Source organism: Python bivittatus, unplaced genomic scaffold, assembly GCF_059951505.1.
Source record: "Python bivittatus isolate LINGU-HERP-01145 unplaced genomic scaffold, Pbiv_v1 ctg000480_np1212, whole genome shotgun sequence".
Taxonomy (NCBI): domain Eukaryota; kingdom Metazoa; phylum Chordata; class Lepidosauria; order Squamata; family Pythonidae; genus Python; species Python bivittatus.
Genome location: NW_028277075.1, coordinates 107271976 through 107290840, shown reverse-complemented (window position 1 = coordinate 107290840; position 18865 = coordinate 107271976). Strand labels below are relative to the sequence as shown.

Genomic DNA, 18865 nt, shown 5'->3' with positions numbered 1-18865 from the left:
AGACAACAATCAGCTAACGCCATCCTAAAATTCTCCAGATCCAAGGGGGGATCCTACGTACCAGCAGCACTAAAATTATTCCGGGCCAAGTCATTAGCGCAACTCCTTTATGGGACCTTAGTGGGCCCCTCCTCTTCCTGTTTCATGCCACTGGAAAAAGTGCAAGCCAAATTTATTAGAGCGCTTCTTCAGATGCCTAGATGTGTGTCAAATGCTCATCTTTGACTTGAAACTGGTATGATTAGGGTTGCAGCTAGAGTGTGCTTAGCCTCTCTAACCCTTTGGTTAAAGTTTAAATTGCATCCCCAGGGTCTTATACCTTTTATCTTTCAAGATAACTTTCAGTTGTCATGGATTAAGGCCATTAATGCAAATCTACTAAAATTAGGATACTCTCCAGCTACTCTCCTGGAGATGGATTTTAATCGAGCAAAGCAAGAATTAAAACAAAGAATAAAGGACATTGAGAGACAAGAAGATATAGGAAAGACACCACTCTTCCTGTCCCCTGCATCCAAAAAATACACAGTTTTGGTCACCAGCTATCTTGACCACCTTGAAATCACCTGCCATTGGAGAGCTTTCTCCTTAGCATGCTGCCATGCCCTCCCCTCTGCTGTCTTGGAGGGAAAGTATAAAAAAATTCCACTGGCCGCTAGATTATGTCTATGTGGCTCAAGGGAGGTTGAAACTATAGAACATGTCCTCCTGCACTGTGCCTTTTATGAAGACCCCCATGTCAAATTTATTACACCATGGATCGCCAAACATCCTGGACGTACAGACCACGAGCACATGCAACTGTTGGTCATAGATGAACATCCTACAGTAACAGAGCAGGTAGCAAGATTCTGTGCAGCAGCAATGAAGATCCGCCTCACCAAGAGACCAAAAGCTGAGAAAGGCTATCCTCTGTAATGGCTTGTATACTTAGAAAACTTTTTATAATTTTGCCTATACTTATTTTTACATATAGCATACTCACAATGTAGACTTTTAAGTTTTATACTTTACATTTAATATATTTTTAATCCGTACATAGTTAGTACATAGTATAAACAACATAGGCTATATCCTAGACCTCATTTGTTGAGCTGAACAGGTAATAAGTGTATTCTAATATATATGCCTCCCATTACAAGTTGTTAACATTCCAAGTTTGACTATGCTTGTTTTATAAACTTATGCTTTGTACTGGTCTATGACTGTAATAAAGATTGATTGATTGATTGATTGATTGATTGATTGATTGATTGATTGAATGTCAGACAGCCTTGTCTATAATTCCTTTGTCCTACTTTCCTCCACCTTTTTTTTGAAGACATGGACAACTTTAGCTCTCTAGTCCATATGGCCATTCATTTATTCTCAGATTGGTTGAAAGTTATTAATTGGGATCAGTAAAAAAAAACACTGAGTCCAACAAATGAAAATAATAATTTGCCAGTTATCATTTGTCACCACTGCAGTTGAGACGGGGGTAAAATATTGGGGTTTTTTTTCCTTATTCCTTTTTATAACCTATATTCTGCAGGAAGAAGCTGAAATACAAGCAGAACTTGAACGTTTGGAAAGAGTTAGAAATCTTCATATACGAGAACTCAAAAGAATAAACAATGAAGATAATTCTCAGTAAGCTTCTGGATTTTAATCTTATATATTCATTCTCTCAGGTTTTACTGGCTTTGGAAAAAATATGACACAAAAATAAGCAAAACATACTGTTACTCTACTTAGCCAGTTTTTGGCTTTCTTTTTCTCTCTTGTTTTTCTAGAAATGAACATAAAATAACACAAAATATATTTTAATTTCCTAAAGTAATTTTGAGCATTTTTTTTTGTTAAAGAAGCAGAATCTATTTATAAATGATGAATTTGAAAAATGGAAAATGTGATTTTTTTCATTTCCATTCCTTCCGTCTTAAAACATCTCTAAATAATGCAGGGAGCAGAAGCTTTTTACCTCACATCCCCCCCCCTTCAAGATACTTGAAAATCCACTATTAGGAGATTTAACAAGCCAATTCATTCCTTTTTCCCTTCCAGTACCCCTACCCCATTAAATTCTTCATGACCTGAAAGTTTGTGGAATAGTTCATAATAATTAAAAAATACTTCCAATTTCTTTTTATATATCTCAGGAGTCCTCTGAAGTAGAAACTAATATCTTATTTTCAGATAGTCCTCGTTTGCTACCAAACTGACTTGGCATTTGACCCCCTGTGTTTAATTTTGGTGGGAATGGCTCCTCCTTTCATGTAAGAATTGGATTAAGTCTCCTGTTGTTTTTATAGAAGGGATGACCCAAGGCAATGATTATCTGAGATTTATAGAATAAAGAGCCAAACCTACGGCTGTTGTACATCTTGGTAAATCTTGTGTTTTTATGTAGTGTGAATATTGTCATTCATGGATCCCACATTCACTGCTTATTCTTGAGTAAAAACAATTCATGAAGCAGTTATATGGGAACCCTTCTGTAGTGTCTTAAATGTTTACATTAAAATCCAGTTAGGAATTTCATTGGCCTGGAAACAAATCTGAACTGACTCACTGCTTGTTTTAAAAATCTGTTTTTAAAAGTACCAAGCACAAAATTAATAAAGCAATACAGTCTTGGGAGGCAGTGAACTCTCCTTCATGCAAGGTGTTCAAACAGAAGCTGGAGAGTCATTTGTCAGGGTCCTTCTTAGTTGACAATAGTCCTCTTTCATCCCACTGCACTTGGTGAGGGGTGGGGCGTACCTCTTACTGTCTCCTCAGTTCCCTTCACCTCCCACAGTAGTAGTAACTTTGCAAATATTTTCTGAATGATCCTTTCAAGTAGTTGTTGAATTTCTCTGTTACTTTCATTTTGTTTATTCTTTTTCATTTTACTTCAGTGATTCATTAGCATGAATTCATTTTGACTTTTTTCCCCCTCTGAGTTGCCTGAACTACTGGGGGGTTTAGAAGTTCAAATATGTATGCTCTTGAGGGCCCCATTTTAGAAGTGTATAAGTGGCAGCAGATTAACCCCCTCTAGTGAAAGTTTTGTGTGCTTGAGGGAATGGGCGCAGTGTAGCCAGATGCCATTTGAGGATTAACTTAGGATTCCTTCTCATTTTTAAACAGAGGGACATATGCAAGTGCATATTAATGTGATCCACGTTGGGCTCCCTGCTTTATTCGAGATGAAAATAAGTGCTTACACCTACAGTAACTAGCTTTCTTCTTTTTTCTCCTTTTTTTCCCCTTGCTTGTTTGAACTTTTATTATACAGTCAGGTCCAGAAATATTGGGACATCAACACAATTCTAACATCTTTGGCTCTGTACACCACCACAATGGATTTGGAATGAAACAAACACAATGTGCTTTAACTGCAGACTGTCAGCTTTAATTTGAGGGTATGTACATCCAACTCAGGTGAACGGTGTAGGAATTACAACAGTTTGCATATGTGCCTCCCACTTGTTAAGAGACCAAAAGTAATGGGACAGAATAATAATCATAAATCAAACTTTCCCTTTTTAATACTTGGTTGCAAATCCGTTGCAGTCAATCACAGCCTGAAGCCTGGAACGCATAGACATCACCAGACGCTGGGTTTCATCCCTGGTGATGCTCTGCCAGGCCTCTACTGCAACTGTCTTCAGTTCCTGCTTGTTCTTGGGGCATTTTCCCTTCAGTTTTGTCTTCAGCAAGTGAAATGCATGCTCAATGGGATTCAGGTCAGGTGATTGACTTGGCCATTGCATAACATTCCACTTCTGTCCCTTCAAAAACTCTTTGGTTGCTTTTGCAGTATGCTTTGGGTCATTGTCCATCTGTACTGTGAAGCGCCGTCCAATGAGTTCTGCAGCATTTGGCTGAATGTGAGCAGATAATATTGCCCGAAACACTGCAGAAGTCATCCTGCTGCTTTTGTCACCAGTCACATCATCAATAAATTCAAGAGAACCAGTTCCATTGGCAGCCATACATGCCCACGCCATGACACTACCACCACCATGCTTCACTTGATGAGGTGGTATGCTTAGGATCATGAGCAGTTCCTTTCCTTCTCCATACTCTTCTCTTCCCATCACTCTGGTACAAGTTGATCTTGGTCTCATCTGTCCATAGGATGTTGTTCCAGAACTGTGAAGGCTTTTTTAGATGTCGTTTGGCAAACTCTAATCTGGCCTTCCTGTTTTTGAGGCTCACCAATGGTTTACATCTTGTGGTGAACCCTCTGTATTCACTCTGGTGAAGTCTTCTTTTGATTGTTGACTTTGACACACATACACCTACCTCCTGGAGAGTGTTCTTGATCTGGCCAACTGTTGTGAAGGGTGTTTTCTTCACCAGGGAAAGGATTCTTCGGTCATCCACCACAGTTGTTTTCCATTGTCTCCCGGGTCTTTTGGTGTTGCTGAGCTCACCGGTGCATTCCTTCTTTTTGAGAATGTTACAAACAGTTGTTTTGGCCACGCCTAATGTTCTTGCTATCTCTCTGATGGGTTTGTTTTGTTTCTTCAGCCTAATGATGGCTTGCTTCACTGATAGTGACAGCTCTTTGGATCCCATCTTGAGAGTTGACAGCAACAGATTCCAAATGCAAATAGCACACTTGAAATGAACTCTGGGCCTTTTATCTGCACATTGTAGTTGGGGTACTGAGGGAATATCACACACCTGGCCATGGAACAGCTGAGAAGCCAATTGTCCCATTACTTTTGGTCCCTTAATAAGTGGGAGGCACATATGCAAACTCTTGTAATTCCTACACCGTTCACCTGAGTTGGATGTACATACCCTCAAATTAAAGCTGACAGTCTGCAGTTAAGGCACATTGTGTTTGTTTCATTCCAAATCCATTGTGGTGGTGTATAGAGCCAAAGATGTTAGAATTGTGTCGATGTCCCAATATTTCTGGACCTGACTGTAGGTAGCACTAACTTTAAAGCCCTGTCTTGTTTATAAACCACATTTGTGCTTAATTTTTTAAGGTTCAAAGACCATCCAACATTAAATGAGAGATATTTGTTACTTCATTTACTTGGCCGAGGTGGATTTAGTGAAGTATATAAGGTAATATCTCCTTTTTTTTGTTATGTATGTATTGATTGCCAGCACGTTTCTAAAGAAATCCAGTTAAAAGATTATTAGTATGTTTAAAGCAATATATTTCTTCCAGCACCATTGTGAGGAGGAGTTTAGAAGCTTTTACTTTCATTTATATTAACAACAGCATGCTGTTTCTTCTACACTTATCAATGGTGTAAAGCTATGGTTTGTTAAGACAAATTTTATATCGTGGATTATGAAATTATCTTTTTCAACTAATTATAGTTAAGACTAAGCATAATCTTGGATGAAACACTATATTGATGATGATTAAAAAACCCACCATTTTAACTATATAGTCTCAAAGCAGTTTACAAAGCCAGGCTTATAATAATAAAAATCAAATTGTAGACATAATTTAGTATTTTCACTGTAGAAAACTCTCAGGGTGTCCACTGAACTGCCTGATTCTCCTGATTTTTTTAAAAAAATTCATTATTTTTAGACTTAGGAGTAGTCATGCTTCGAAGTAAACTGGCTGCCTTTAGCATGATTCCCAGAATATTTATGCACCATCTGTGGAAATGAAAATGTTTTTTTCAAACTCACTTTTGTGCTGTACTTCATTTTTTTTTTAGCCCCATCAATTTTCCTTTAGAAGAACGGGTACTTTATGATGAGTCACCATAGCACAGGGAAAAAAAAGGCAAATTGTCAGCCTCCTCCCCGTTGGAACTACTGGGAGAAAACATCTCTGACACTCTTTCAACATCCCAAATCTAGCTATTCATCCCAAAAACTTTGCATTATACTTGACCTCTCAAGCTTTATTTATCTCTGTTTTGCATGTTTCAATTAATGCTACATAGTTTCATGTAGTAAAGGGAAATGTTAAGAGATGTTTACTTGAAACTTTAGTTAATCTATTTTTTCAACAGTATTTTTTTTCTACTATCATCTAATGGGTATTGCAGGCGTTTGATCTTTATGAGCAAAGATATGCTGCTGTGAAGATACATCAACTTAACAAAAGCTGGAGAGATGAGAAAAAGGAAAACTACCACAAGTAAGCATTTTTTAAAAATACTTGTTCTGGTGGCAAGTTAAAATGATACTCCAGTGGTAATGATTAATGATTGCCTTTTTTTAAAAGGCATGCCTGCAGAGAGTACAGAATACACAAAGAGTTGGATCATCCAAGGATAGTAAAACTTTATGACTACTTCTCCTTGGATACAGATACGTAAGTATATAAAATAATACTTTTTTTTGTTTTTAGAGCAACTTTAATTATATTAATATTTTTAATATCCAATTCATTTCATATTTTATGCTTGAACAATTAAATGGTTTTTATTGTCTGAACTATCTTTGTTTCTCCATTTTTCAGGTTTTGTACAGTATTAGAATATTGTGAAGGCAATGATTTGGATTTCTATCTCAAACAACATAAACTAATGACAGAGAAAGAAGCCAGGTCCATTGTAATGCAAATAGTAAATGCACTGCGATATCTCAATGAAATTAAACCACCCATTATACATTATGATCTTAAACCAGGTAAGTCAGAAATATTAATACAACTTTCCTTATATATCATTTCTCTAAAATATATCATTCTCTTCATGCTTATTAATGAGCCAATCTGCTGTTTTTTCTGTATTAAATCCATCAGGTTTGCATTGCCTAAAACAGGGTTCCTCAACCGTGGCGACTTGAAGAGCTGGGGAAGAGTTGCTGGCTGGGGAATTCTGGGAGTTGAAGTCCACACATCTTCAAGTCACCAAGGTTGAGGAACCCTGGCTTAAAAGACAGGTAATGTGGGGTAGCGGTTAAGGTGTTAGACTAGGACAAGGAAAGCCAGATTCAAGTCCACACTCAACCGTGGAAGTTCACTTGGTCTTGTCATTTTCTCTAGACTTAACTTACCTTACAGGGTAGTTGTATTAGGGAAAAATTGGAAGGAAGTGTGAAGTGCACCATATTGCTCAAATTATGATCTAACTTGAATTACTTAATGCATTTATAATTTATAATATACAAAATTGATTTTAACTGCTTTATAAACTACCCAGAGTCATTTTTTAATGAGATGGGCAGTGACAAATCTGTCTGTCTGTCCGTCTGTCTATCTTATTGAGTTATATGCTCAACGTTACAGGTTTTATCCTGCATTATCAAATGACAATAGCCTAATATGCTTTCACTGCACAGAAACTTGTTGATTTCTGTCTTTGTTTTTGAATAGACAGGAAATAATTTTATTTTATTTTTGGATTGCTCCTCTCTCAGAGGGTGCTCAAGATGATGTACAAATAGAAATAACAAAATGCAGAAACTATAGAGCTTAGTCAAACAATCAAGAAAAACTGAAATACAACAGAATTACAATGCAAATACCATTGCAGTTATTATTTTTCAGTTCTTGAAGCTTTTGTTCTTCCATAAAGTATTTAGTAAATGAAAACTATAAAATCTAGTACGGATAGCATGACATTATTACAATACCCAAAAGTGCATTATTTATTTAAAAATCCATAGTTTGGATTTGAATTTGTGAAATATATAGTAATCATTATGATATAAAGTTTTTGAACACTTAGTTGTAAATAACTAGGTTTTCATGCATTCTGAGATTTTAAAGGTGTTTGAGATATAGGAACTGCCTCTCACAGGTTTCAAGTGCTGCATGGGATAGTTCCATGAATAGTCAATTTATATGTGACTTACCACAAGCCTGTATTTAAGATATTTCAGTTCTGTCAAATTATTAGGGCTGTGCAAAGCATTTGAAAAAGGAGCATCTCAGAATAACCAAAGCATCGCTCTTTGAATCATGAAAGCTGTGAAGCTGTGGTTGCTTGGAAAGTATGCCATGTTAACTGTGTGTGTCTGTGTAAGCATAGACAATACTTTCCCTGGGGCCACGAATGAAGCAGAGTAGCTAGGCAAGCGTGCACATGCATTGAGAGTTGGAACAACTTTTGAAGCAGCCACATGAACCTTACAAAAGATGTGGGTGTTTGAATGATTCAAAGAGAGGTGCTTTGTTCACACGCCTACAAATCACGAAACACATCTTTGAATGCTTTGTTCAGCCCTAAAAATGATTATGCTCTCATCATCTGAATGAAATGTTGTTGAGATGCTATAATGGGCTAGACTTGGTTTTTCTAATGAGATTTTTTTTCTTTTGATAGGAAACATCCTTTTGGTTGATGGAACAGCATGTGGAGAAATAAAAATCACAGATTTTGGCTTGTCTAAAATAATGGATGATGATAGCTATGGTGTTGATGGAATGGACCTAACTTCACAAGGAGCTGGGACTTACTGGTATATCATTTTTGATTTCACAAACTTTTGTTTCTTGTTTTATTAAACAAAAATAATGAAATAAAAATGTAAAAGTGACAGTTTAATTATTCTCATGGAATAACAAAATTTATGTACAGCTTCCATACCTTAATTTAGTTTATATCTTAATGGTACAGAATTTATCTTCTATCATACTGAGATTAATAAAAAGCTGAAATGCAAATACAAAAACTGAGAAATGTTCTCCGAAGTTATCCCAAAATTCAACATACACATTTAGGCTGAGAAACAACCATCTTCCTTTTATGAAAAATGTGATGTAGTTGTTAAATATAAAACATCGGTTGTGTTGAAAAGAGGAAGGCAAGCAGATACATTTGATGTGTGGTTTGTAGTGATCATTAAATGTTTTATTTTGAAATCATCGAAGTGTCACCAGTATTAGTACTCTGCAGATGCTTCAGGAAAAGTGCTTTGTAACACATGAGAGCATATAAAGGACAGGGGTTTTTTTCCAGATCCTTAAAGCAACGTTGTGTTGTGACTGTAGAACTTTATAAGCTGTAAACAGGTGTTTCCATAGGCATGTGCAAGCACAGCCATTTTGCTTCACCGGAAAAAAAAAGCAAAGTGTCGTGACTGTGCCTATAGATATGGCCAGGTTTTGAATGTTTTCAGTCTATAAACTTGTATTTTGTGTGCATTCAAAGTGGCTTGTATTCAGATCAGCCTCCAGCCTAGGTTTTGGACTCTTTATCAGTTCACTTTCTAGTTTGGCCTACCATAATCTGTTACAATTTAGTAAATTTACTCTCTGATTTGTGCTTGTTAGCTAATCCAGAACTAGAAACCACTACCCTTACTAATCCTCCCTACACTGCGAGGAATGAAACAGGGATGCATTTTGGCTTCATACTCTAGAGAGATTAAAAGGACAGGATTTTTCATTCTCCTAAAATACAGTGCACTCGGAAAGTATTCAGACCCCCTTCACTTTTTTCAATTTTGTTATGTTGCAGCCTGATACTACAATTGTTCAAATCCATTTTTTTTCTACGCTCAGTACCCCATAATGACAAAGTGAAAACAGAATTTTAGAAATGTCTGTAAATTTATTAAAAAGAAAAAACTTAGATATCACATGTGCTTAAGTATTCAGACCCTTTACTCAGTACTTTGTTGAAGCACCTTTGGCAGCAATTACAGCCTCGAGTCTTTTTCGGTATGACGCAACAAGCTTTGCATACCTGGATTGGGGGATTTTCTGCCTTTCTTCTTTGCAAATCCTCTCAAGCTCAGTCAGGTTGGATGGGGACTGTCAGTGGACAGCCATTTCCAGGTCTCTCCAGAGATGTTCAGTAGGGTTCAAGTCAGGGCTCTGGCTGGGCCACTCTATGGCATTCACAGAGTTGTCCCTAAGCCATTCCTGTGTTGTCTTGGCTGTGCACTTAGGATTGTTGTCATGTTGGAAGGTGAATCTTCAGCCCAATCTGAGGTCCTGAGTACTGTGGAACAGGTTTTCATTGAGGATATCTCTGTCCTTTGCTCCATTCAGCTTTCCCTCAACCCTGACCAGTCTCCCAGTCCCTGCTGCTGAAAAACACCCCCACAGCATGATGCTGCCACCACCATGCTTCACTGTTGGGATGGTATTGGGCAGGTGATGAGCGGTGCCTGGTTTCGTTTAGAATTGAGGCCAAACAGTTCAATCTTGGTTTCATCAGACCAGAGAATCTTGTTCCTCACAGTTTGAGAGTCCTTCAGGTGCTTTTTTGCAAACTCCAAGCGGGCTTTCATGTGTTTTGCACTGAGGAGAGGCTTCTGTCTAGCCACTCTGCCATATAGCCCAGATCGATGGAGGGCTGCAGTGATGGTTGTCCTTCTGGAATTTTGTCCCATCTCCACACAGGATCTCAGAGTGACCATCGGGTTCTTGGTCACCTCTCTTACTATGGCTCCTCTCCCCCAATTGCTCAGTTTGGCCAGGCAACCAGCTCTTGGAAGAGTCCTGGTTGTGCCAAGCTTGTTCCATTTGAGAATTATGGAGGCCACTGTGCTCTTGGGAACCTTCAGTGCAGCAGAAATGTTTTTGTAGCCTTCCCCAGATCTGGGCCTTGCAATAATCCTGTCTCTGAGCTCTGCAGGCAGTTCCTTTGACCTCATGGCTTTTGCTCTGGTACAGTATGCATTGTCAGCTGTGAGGCCTTCTGGAGAGAGGGGTGTGCCTTTCCAAATCATGTCCAATCAATTTAATTTACCACAGGTGGACGCCAATCAAGGTGTAGAAACAGCTCAGCAACTATCAAGAGAAATGGGAGGCACCTGAGCTCAATTTCAAGTGTTGTTGCAAAGGGTCTGAATACTTATGCCAATGTGATATTTCAGTTTTTCCTTTTTAATAAATGTACAGACTTTTCTAAAATTCTGGTTTCACTTTGTCATTATGGGTTACTGAGTGTAGATTAATGAGAAAAAAAATGAATTTGAACGATTGTAGTATCAGGCTGCAACATAACAAAATTGAAAAAAGTGAAGGGGGTCTGAATACTTTCCGAATGCACTGTAGCTATTAAATATCTAGCAGTCCTATTCCTTGTCGATGATATCATTTGTTATAGAACAGAAATTAGTTTGAGAAGAGTTTTAAGTGGTTTTGCACAATGGAGTTGATGAGATGAAGATTAATAACCCACAATCAGAAGTACTCATTTTTGCAGAGACCTAAATGTCATCACCATCAATGGTCTATAAATGAGATAGATATTGTATGGGTCCAAAACTTTAAATATCTGGTGGATGTTTTTCTTCATTGTGGAGCCTGAAACAAAAACACCAAGTATGTGACTCAAAATGTACAGCAGATCACTGCCACAGTACTGGGTTTCTTCTGAACTAGAGGTGCCTTATATATTACTGCAACCATGCTCAGTTCTCTGTGGAGCCCAGGGTGGTTTATATATCTCCCTGCTGTACAAATGGTCCAATCCAAATTGTAAGAACTATTTTTCAAGTCCCCAAATGCATATCAAATACCGTCTTAAGTCCAGACTATTGAAGGTAGAGCTGAGGATTTGGACTACCATGCTTATTTTTGATTCAAGTTAAATCTAGTCTTTTGGATTTGGTTCTTTAATACTGTCTGATTCCTCCATGGTGCCAACCATTAAAAGTTAAGCTCTGTTCATATGGCTTTTCATCAGGATCACTCTTGGCTTGAGTTAGTGATTCAGAACCAAATAGATTTCTTTCGTTCCGAGTTGCCTTGGAAGAAATAAATTGCTGACATAAACCAACTTAGTATCTTTACGTCTTAACAACTCCTACACATAGAAGAGCACACTCATTAGTAAGATGAAATGCCTGACCCTCTGCAATGCAGTGTAGAAAACAGGAAAATTCCATTCAGTTCGAGAGTCTGCCCTTGTGGATCAGGAGCAGTAGAGTTGGCAAACCAAAGCCGAGCACTTTGCTAAGATATTCACCATACTAATTGCTACATTTCTTATCTTATTTGGTGTCTGTGAAGAATTGCTTGATTGACTTTTACTTTCCAGCCTGTATATTGAGATATGTATAAAAGTAGCAAAATTTTGGGTAGTGGTTTGCCAAGTCAGAGAAGAAAGATATAACTGATCCGAACATGTAAACTCTGAATGTTTTAATTTTAAGACAGTTTTTTTTCTTAATATTATGACAAGTTATGAAGCAATTATTTTACATTTTATATATATTTATGACTATGTTTATGTTCTGTTTTTCTATATTCTGACTGAAATATTATTTCTACTTTTAATAATAATTGAAATAGATAAACGTTTAAGTCAACAATAGTGGGTCCTGAAAGTTTTTAATAGCTCTTTCAGTGCTGTTATAACTTGCATGAATTTAACATTGACAACATACGTGCCACTTTTATTATGTTTGTTGTTGTTGTTCAGTTGTTAAGTCATGTCCGACTCTTCGTGACCCCACAAACCATATTGCGCCAGGCCTTCCTGTCCTTCACTGCCTCCCTGAGTTTGCTCAGTTTCATTCATGCTCATTGCTTCAGTGATGCCATCCCACCATCTCATCCTCTGCCGTCCTCTTCTCCTTTTGCCTTCAATCTTTCCCAGCATCAGGGTCTGATGAAGCATTATGTTTGTGCTTAGCCATTTTTGACTGGGTTTTTAAAAATTAGTCTTCTAGCAGAGAACATGCCTGTTTATACTGAACTAATCTTTTCCTTCTATTCATTCAGGTATTTGCCTCCAGAGTGCTTTGTCGTAGGAAAAGAACCACCAAAGATTTCTAACAAGGTGGATGTGTGGTCAGTTGGAGTAATCTTTTTCCAGTGTCTATATGGCCGAAAGGTAAGCACACACGATTAACTCTACAATTTTCCAATACAGGCAAGTTTGACTAGCGCAGTTTCTTTAATCAAGAATATGTACAGGCAGATACAATTATTCAACTTATACCTGTCTGCATTTCCCATTGCTCTGAAATACTTTAAAATATTTTAAAATAGCATAATTTTAGATTTTTAAAAGTGTGTGTTTTTTAAAACAAATATATGAGTATTTGGATATTTAGTATAATGAACTCTGAACTTCTTTATCTCTTTCCAGCCATTTGGCCATAACCAGTCACAACAAGATATACTTCAAGAAAACACAATATTAAAAGCCACTGAAGTACAATTCCCAGTAAAGCCTGTTGTGAGCAATGAAGCCAAGGTAATGTTAAGAGTTCAACCATCCATTCTGATAGTATCCAGTACATTCTGACACAAGAGGGTCGGTCAGAGAAAATATTGAAAGCCAACTACAAACAAAATACATGTAATTTTTGTAAGAATTTTTTTTTAATTTCACCTGAGAATTCATACATTTAAAAGTAAATGCAAAATATTTTTTTACAAACTATTTCTGTGTTTTCACAGATGTAAATCTGTTATCAGATACTGAAGATGATTATCTAGAATCCTGAAACGTTGATTTCTTGAATAGAAAATAAGCGTAACTAAATATTTATACCAGATTGCAACATCTTATTGTCATTCATTAAAATACTTTGAATATCAATAATTACAGAAGTCTTAACTAGATAAGCCAATTTGTTTTGTCCTATAATCTTCAATCCTAGAAAATCCTGAAGTACAGTTACACTGCCACTTGTTTTAAAATTGTATTTGCTGTTGTGAACTAGACATCACACAATGCTAATCAGAGGGTATGGTTTAAAATGAACACTACTCATTTTCCAACAAGCCAGCTTCAAACAATGAATTATAAAACTGTAATTTTATAATTTAAATCTTAGTTTAATTTAAAATTGAACCATGGACTGTTTTAAAACATCTCTGATTTAAAGGAAATGCCAAATTGCCTGAGAGAGAAAGAAGAGAGTACACAACCTAAGTCTTTGCTTGGGCTTATTGATATGCTTATGTAATTAGTTCTAAAAAAAGTTTTATCTATGTTATTTAAACTAGCCCAATGACGTGGCTTGTTTTAATAGTGTTTATGTTGTTTAAAAAAAAAAGTCAGCTGTGGGTTTGGGCACAATTGATTTCTGGTTGGTTTAGCCATCATTTCTGACTAAACAGAAATAGCTTGTTTCTGGCTTGTTTAACCACTAGTGCTTGTGTGGAGTCAGGTAAGAAACTTGTTCATGGAGCCAGAATTTCCCCAAATTTATATTAATCGTCTGTGTTAATGGCCTCTTTATCCTCTTCACAAGAAGGGGGAACATTGCATTTTCTCTCTACTTTCCACAGAAGAATGTGTTCAGTAAATGCAGATGTGCTATTTTTGTCGGTAGTGGAGATTTTTCAATTTGAGTTCCACCCAAGTTAAACAGGTTCTGTGAGCTTAGCAAGACTGGGCTTGCCTGGCACTTCTGGGCTTGGATTAAATGTCTTTATATCGTGTTGTGCTGCTTCTTCCCACCTGTCTCATCCTTGTCATTGTAGCCTACTACCGATCTTAATCCATACTTCCATTCTTTCCTTCTATAGTTTCTTTGCTCCTGACAAAGTTTCTAGTTGATAATATTCTATTACCAACAACTTTCCACATCTAAGTACACATAATGTATTGTGAATGCTAAATTTGGAAACTTATTAGTACAGAATGGTCATAATGTTAGGTAAAGACAACAGAAGTAGGATGTGAGGGTGATCTGGCTGCGACATCTGTCACCCCATTGATCGCCAGGGTTGATTCGGCTGGTCTGGCTGGCTAGGTGGGTGTCCCCTTCTTCCCTCACCTCTCCACGTGCATCACTCCATGCATTCGGTGGAAGAGGATGACCATCCCAGATAGAGGTTGTGTACTGATCTTCTGTCAAGGGTATATGATAGCTGCACTCCCCTGTTAGAACCTCCCAGCAATAGAAGTAAATAGAAAGCAGTGTGAAAATTATGTCAGTAAGGCTTCAAATCCTGAAGGTATGAAAATGGATATTAAATTATGGGAATAAAAATATACCTTTCTAATTATTTCACCTTTTTATCATTGAAAATAACTTTCACTTTTTAAAAAAGTAGAACATTGCACATGATTAATAAGAATTGTATATGTATATAAGCAAAATAGCCTTGTGGTTTTAACTATCATATAAGAGGCTTATGTGCATCCTACATATGGGATTATACTGGAATAGGTAAGCAGGCTGGTATCTGGAGTTGTGTTTACCACACACTTTCATTACCCAGTTCAACAAGCAAATTTATATATATGTGCAAATCACTAAATAATTCTACTTATTGATAGATTTTTGGAGTTGAGAAATTCTGAAGATAATATTATTAGTACATATAAGGGAGAGCATAATACAGAACCTCTTAATGAATCAAATCTTTTCAGTTTTAGAAGAATCAGGTTTTTGTACCAAGAAAATACAGTTCTTAGTCAATCAGTACGGGAGACTTGCATCCAATGGAGACATGCTGCTGATGGAAAACAAGGACTTATTAGGAGAATGGGGAGAAAAGAGTTGTTTTGATGTCGGGCAGCACCAAAATCTAAATAAATAAATGTTATTTTCAGCCATTCATCTTCTCTTTTGCCTCTCCATATTTGTTTCCAGGGATTGGGAAACCTCTTCAATCATCATGGGAAGTAGGGTGAGGTTCCAAAGAGGAGAGTGAATCAGCAAATTCACTTTCCTTCCTGGTGCATTGATGGAAGCCTCTCTGAATCAAAGAGATTTCTATCAGTGGAGGGATCATTAGATACAACCTAGTATATATATTTTTTCCTACAATTTTTATGTATTGCTATTTGTGCTGAATTTGCTTTCTATATTTTTGTTGAAGATTGTTATGTTCTTCATTGCTGGTGTTGTTGATGATTGGGAGAAGTAATTTCTGCTTTGTTTGGCATTATCTACATATTTCCAATAATAAGATTGCACACGTAAAAGCAAGAAGCAGGGAGAAATGACACAGAACTGAAAGTAAAAAATAATAATTAAACGGCAATATAATATTGTGTAGGTCAGTACAGGTAGATCTCACTTAACGACCATAATTGGGACCAGAATTTCCGTGGCTAAGCAATGCAGTCATAAAGCGAGACATCATGTGACTGCTTCCCTTAGTGACCACAATCCCAGCAGTCCCAGTTGCGCTGGGGCTGAAGTAGAGGCCTGGGGAGTGGTGGCAGCTGGCTGAGACTGCTGAAGGCCCTGGGCCTCTACTTCAGCCCCAGCTCCGGTGCTGCCGCTGACGTGCCACTGTGCAGGGCAGCAAAAGAGCAGAGATGGGTTGGGGGGAGTTGCAGTGCTCCTGCAGTTGTAAGTGTGGGCAGGCTCCAAGTGCCCAAATGTTGATCATGTGACCACAGGGCCACTGCAGTGGCCGTAACTTTGGGCACAGGTCATAAGTCCATTTTTTCAGCACCGTTGTAATTTCAGCCACTGAACAAATGGCCATTAAGTGAGGACTACCTGTAACTGATTTTGATTTCCATCCTTTACAAAGATGTACTCTTAAATTAGAATTCAGTAGATTTTAGAACAATGTTACTCCCACCATTATAATGTGGCTGTTAGAAATCCCTAATGCTTACAACATTTATGGTCTGCTTGTATTTGCTTAATAATAATTAGTGGGAAAATGTTATTTATAATTAGCATCTCTCTGTACTTAACATATTATAGTTGACAACTCTGTAAATTAAACACAATTTTTGTATTTGTTAGGAGGTGACTGAACAAATCTGGCCAAGCATGGCTTATTGAAAGCATCTGCTAAATTCAGTGCAAGCTGAAATTTTAATCAGAGACTTCAAATTTGGTATTATGCTACATCAAAGTTTGCATGAATGGGTTTCCATTAGAATAGTGGGATTTTCACTTACGTGTCCTTCAAATTGAGATCACCCAACTTATAAGGCACATTTGGGAGATAGAAGGAAAAGGAAGAATATTTCTGTTGGTTGATATTCCATCAGCAAACTGCATTTAATTCAACACCATACTGTCTGTTTTTCTCCCTTCCAGGCCTTTATCAGGCGTTGCTTGGCATACCGTAAGGAGGATCGGTTTGATGTCCATCAGCTGGCTAATGATGCTTACCTACTTCCACACATGAGAAGATCAAACTCTTCAGGAAACTTGCATATGACTGGACTGGCAGCCTCTCCCACACCGCCTATATCAAGCATTATTCCTTACTAAAGCATCTTCACAAAGAAGGTTTGCATGGCACCTTCATGTAATTTTGCTGCAGTGGACTTTCATTTGAAAGCATTCTGTTAGCGTTGTTTACACAGCAGGACAAATTTAACGATGGTGTCTTCATACTGTGGCCCTTCAAAGAAAAGTCATTTCTGTGATAAGACTGGATCATGATCTGAGAAGGGTACATTTGTTTCAGATGTTCACATTGAAAACTTTGAAGGACAGCATTGCCTGTTGCCTCCAAACCAGATGTACTGTGTTATTAAGACTGAAGAAAATATGTGTTTGGACTTCTAGGGAGGGAATACTGTAAATAATCTTTTTACTTTAAAAAAAACTTTTGGTTGATACTGGAGAGTTCTAATAAAGAGGGGTAGTTTTCATTATTTCAATAAAGAAGAAAACAGAGCACAGAACAACAACTCAGTGCCTGGACAAAATAAAGAAAAAGTGAAATAAAAGAATCTTTCTTCCCAAGAAGTCAACGTTTCAAAAACCAAAGTAAAGTTGAATGACACAGCTTTGTTTATTAATTTCTATGGATAGAAGGGATTTAACATTGGGGGGTGGGGGTGGGGCTGGTGAGAAGTTTTTAAAAATGTGTTTGTTGATTGAATGACTGTATTTTCAAAGGGATAAAAATAGTTCCAGTGAGGGAGCAAAATCTAGTTTGAAACTAGTTCAATTATTTAAGTGGCATTTTGATACTTAGCAGAGTTGTCAACTGATATCTGCTGCCCAGGCTTTTTGTGGAGGATTTACAAGGCCATGTATGTAACCAAAAGCAAATTGGTCATGTTTAATGTTTCTATGCAGGATAATGACAAATTCCCTTCTAACTTTATTGTAAATGTATTGTACAGATGTCATATTTTCAGTTTAAAAAATTCAGCAACTTATTTCTGTACAAATGTTTAAAAGTATGGCTTTTTCTAATTGGATATTGTATTTTTTTTAAGTCTCATTGAAGGCGCTTTTAATTGCTGCTAAATGATGTTGCTTTTGCTTTTGCAAAAAAAACAAAACAAAAAAATCAAAACAACCTCCTTAAGGTGCAAGTCAGCTGAACGTCCTAGAGAGACTGAAAGTAGATAATTCATTCACAATCAAGGCATGTCAAACCGACCTGTGTTGGAACTATACAGTACCATTCAAGTCAGTTTCCTGAACTGGAGCACGTGGATACTAGATGTAGAAGTTGTTTATGGTTATTCTCGGTTTCTGGAAGTACTGTCTACAAGGTGGGAAGATGTTCCTCTAAAGAGATGTCTCTTGTGGCTTGTACAGATATTTTAAAATGTGAAACATTTTCTAACTGCCTTGTATGGTAGGGTTTTTTTTTCCCCCAGAATGCAGTATCTCTCTTCCATACAAGATTCCTCTTACTGTCATATTCATAATGCTGAATACTTGTATGTAACTTTGTCCATGTTGCAGAAAGGGAGGCTGTATTACCACAGGTTTTTCATTTAATATTGTACAGTTAAACTGTGGCTCTTGTTTCTGATGTTGCAAGCCATTTTGTTTTTGTTGTACATAAGGATACATTAACTGTCTCTTCAAAATGCTGCTGAAATTGTAGAGAATGTAGCCAAAACAGTAATAAAATAATGAGAGTTGAAATTTAAACTATTTTTCAAGGTCTTATTTTGGAGTATAAAAGACAGTTGCAGTGCTTTTCATTCATAATGCAAGGAGTAGTTCCCCTAAGTTTCTCAGTATAAAACCAGTTGTTTTCTGCCCAATTGTGCTTGATCAGACTACAACATTCTATCTTAGAGCCAGTCCACATATCATGCAGGATAATGCATTATGTTTAGAATTGCCTAATCACAAATTGAAGGAT

At 37.2% G+C, this 18865-nt stretch overlaps 1 protein-coding gene across 2 annotated transcripts in view; it reads left to right on the top strand.

Moving 5' to 3' along the window:
• The window catches only part of TLK1 (tousled like kinase 1), a 53832-nt gene extending 35171 nt beyond the window's left edge, over positions 1-18661 (top strand). For both annotated transcript variants that reach the window (XM_088146724.1, XM_025170363.2), the window contains 9 exons: positions 1535-1632; positions 4974-5055; positions 6006-6097; positions 6185-6274; positions 6422-6591; positions 8232-8367; positions 12590-12701; positions 12960-13067; positions 16840-18661. In XM_088146724.1, coding sequence (XP_088002850.1) covers positions 1535-1632; positions 4974-5055; positions 6006-6097; positions 6185-6274; positions 6422-6591; positions 8232-8367; positions 12590-12701; positions 12960-13067; positions 16840-17016 — 1065 coding nt within the window. In that variant the 3' untranslated portion in view covers positions 17017-18661. The remainder of the gene's footprint in view (positions 1-1534; positions 1633-4973; positions 5056-6005; positions 6098-6184; positions 6275-6421; positions 6592-8231; positions 8368-12589; positions 12702-12959; positions 13068-16839) is intronic.
• The last annotated feature ends 204 nt before the right edge of the window (positions 18662-18865 follow it).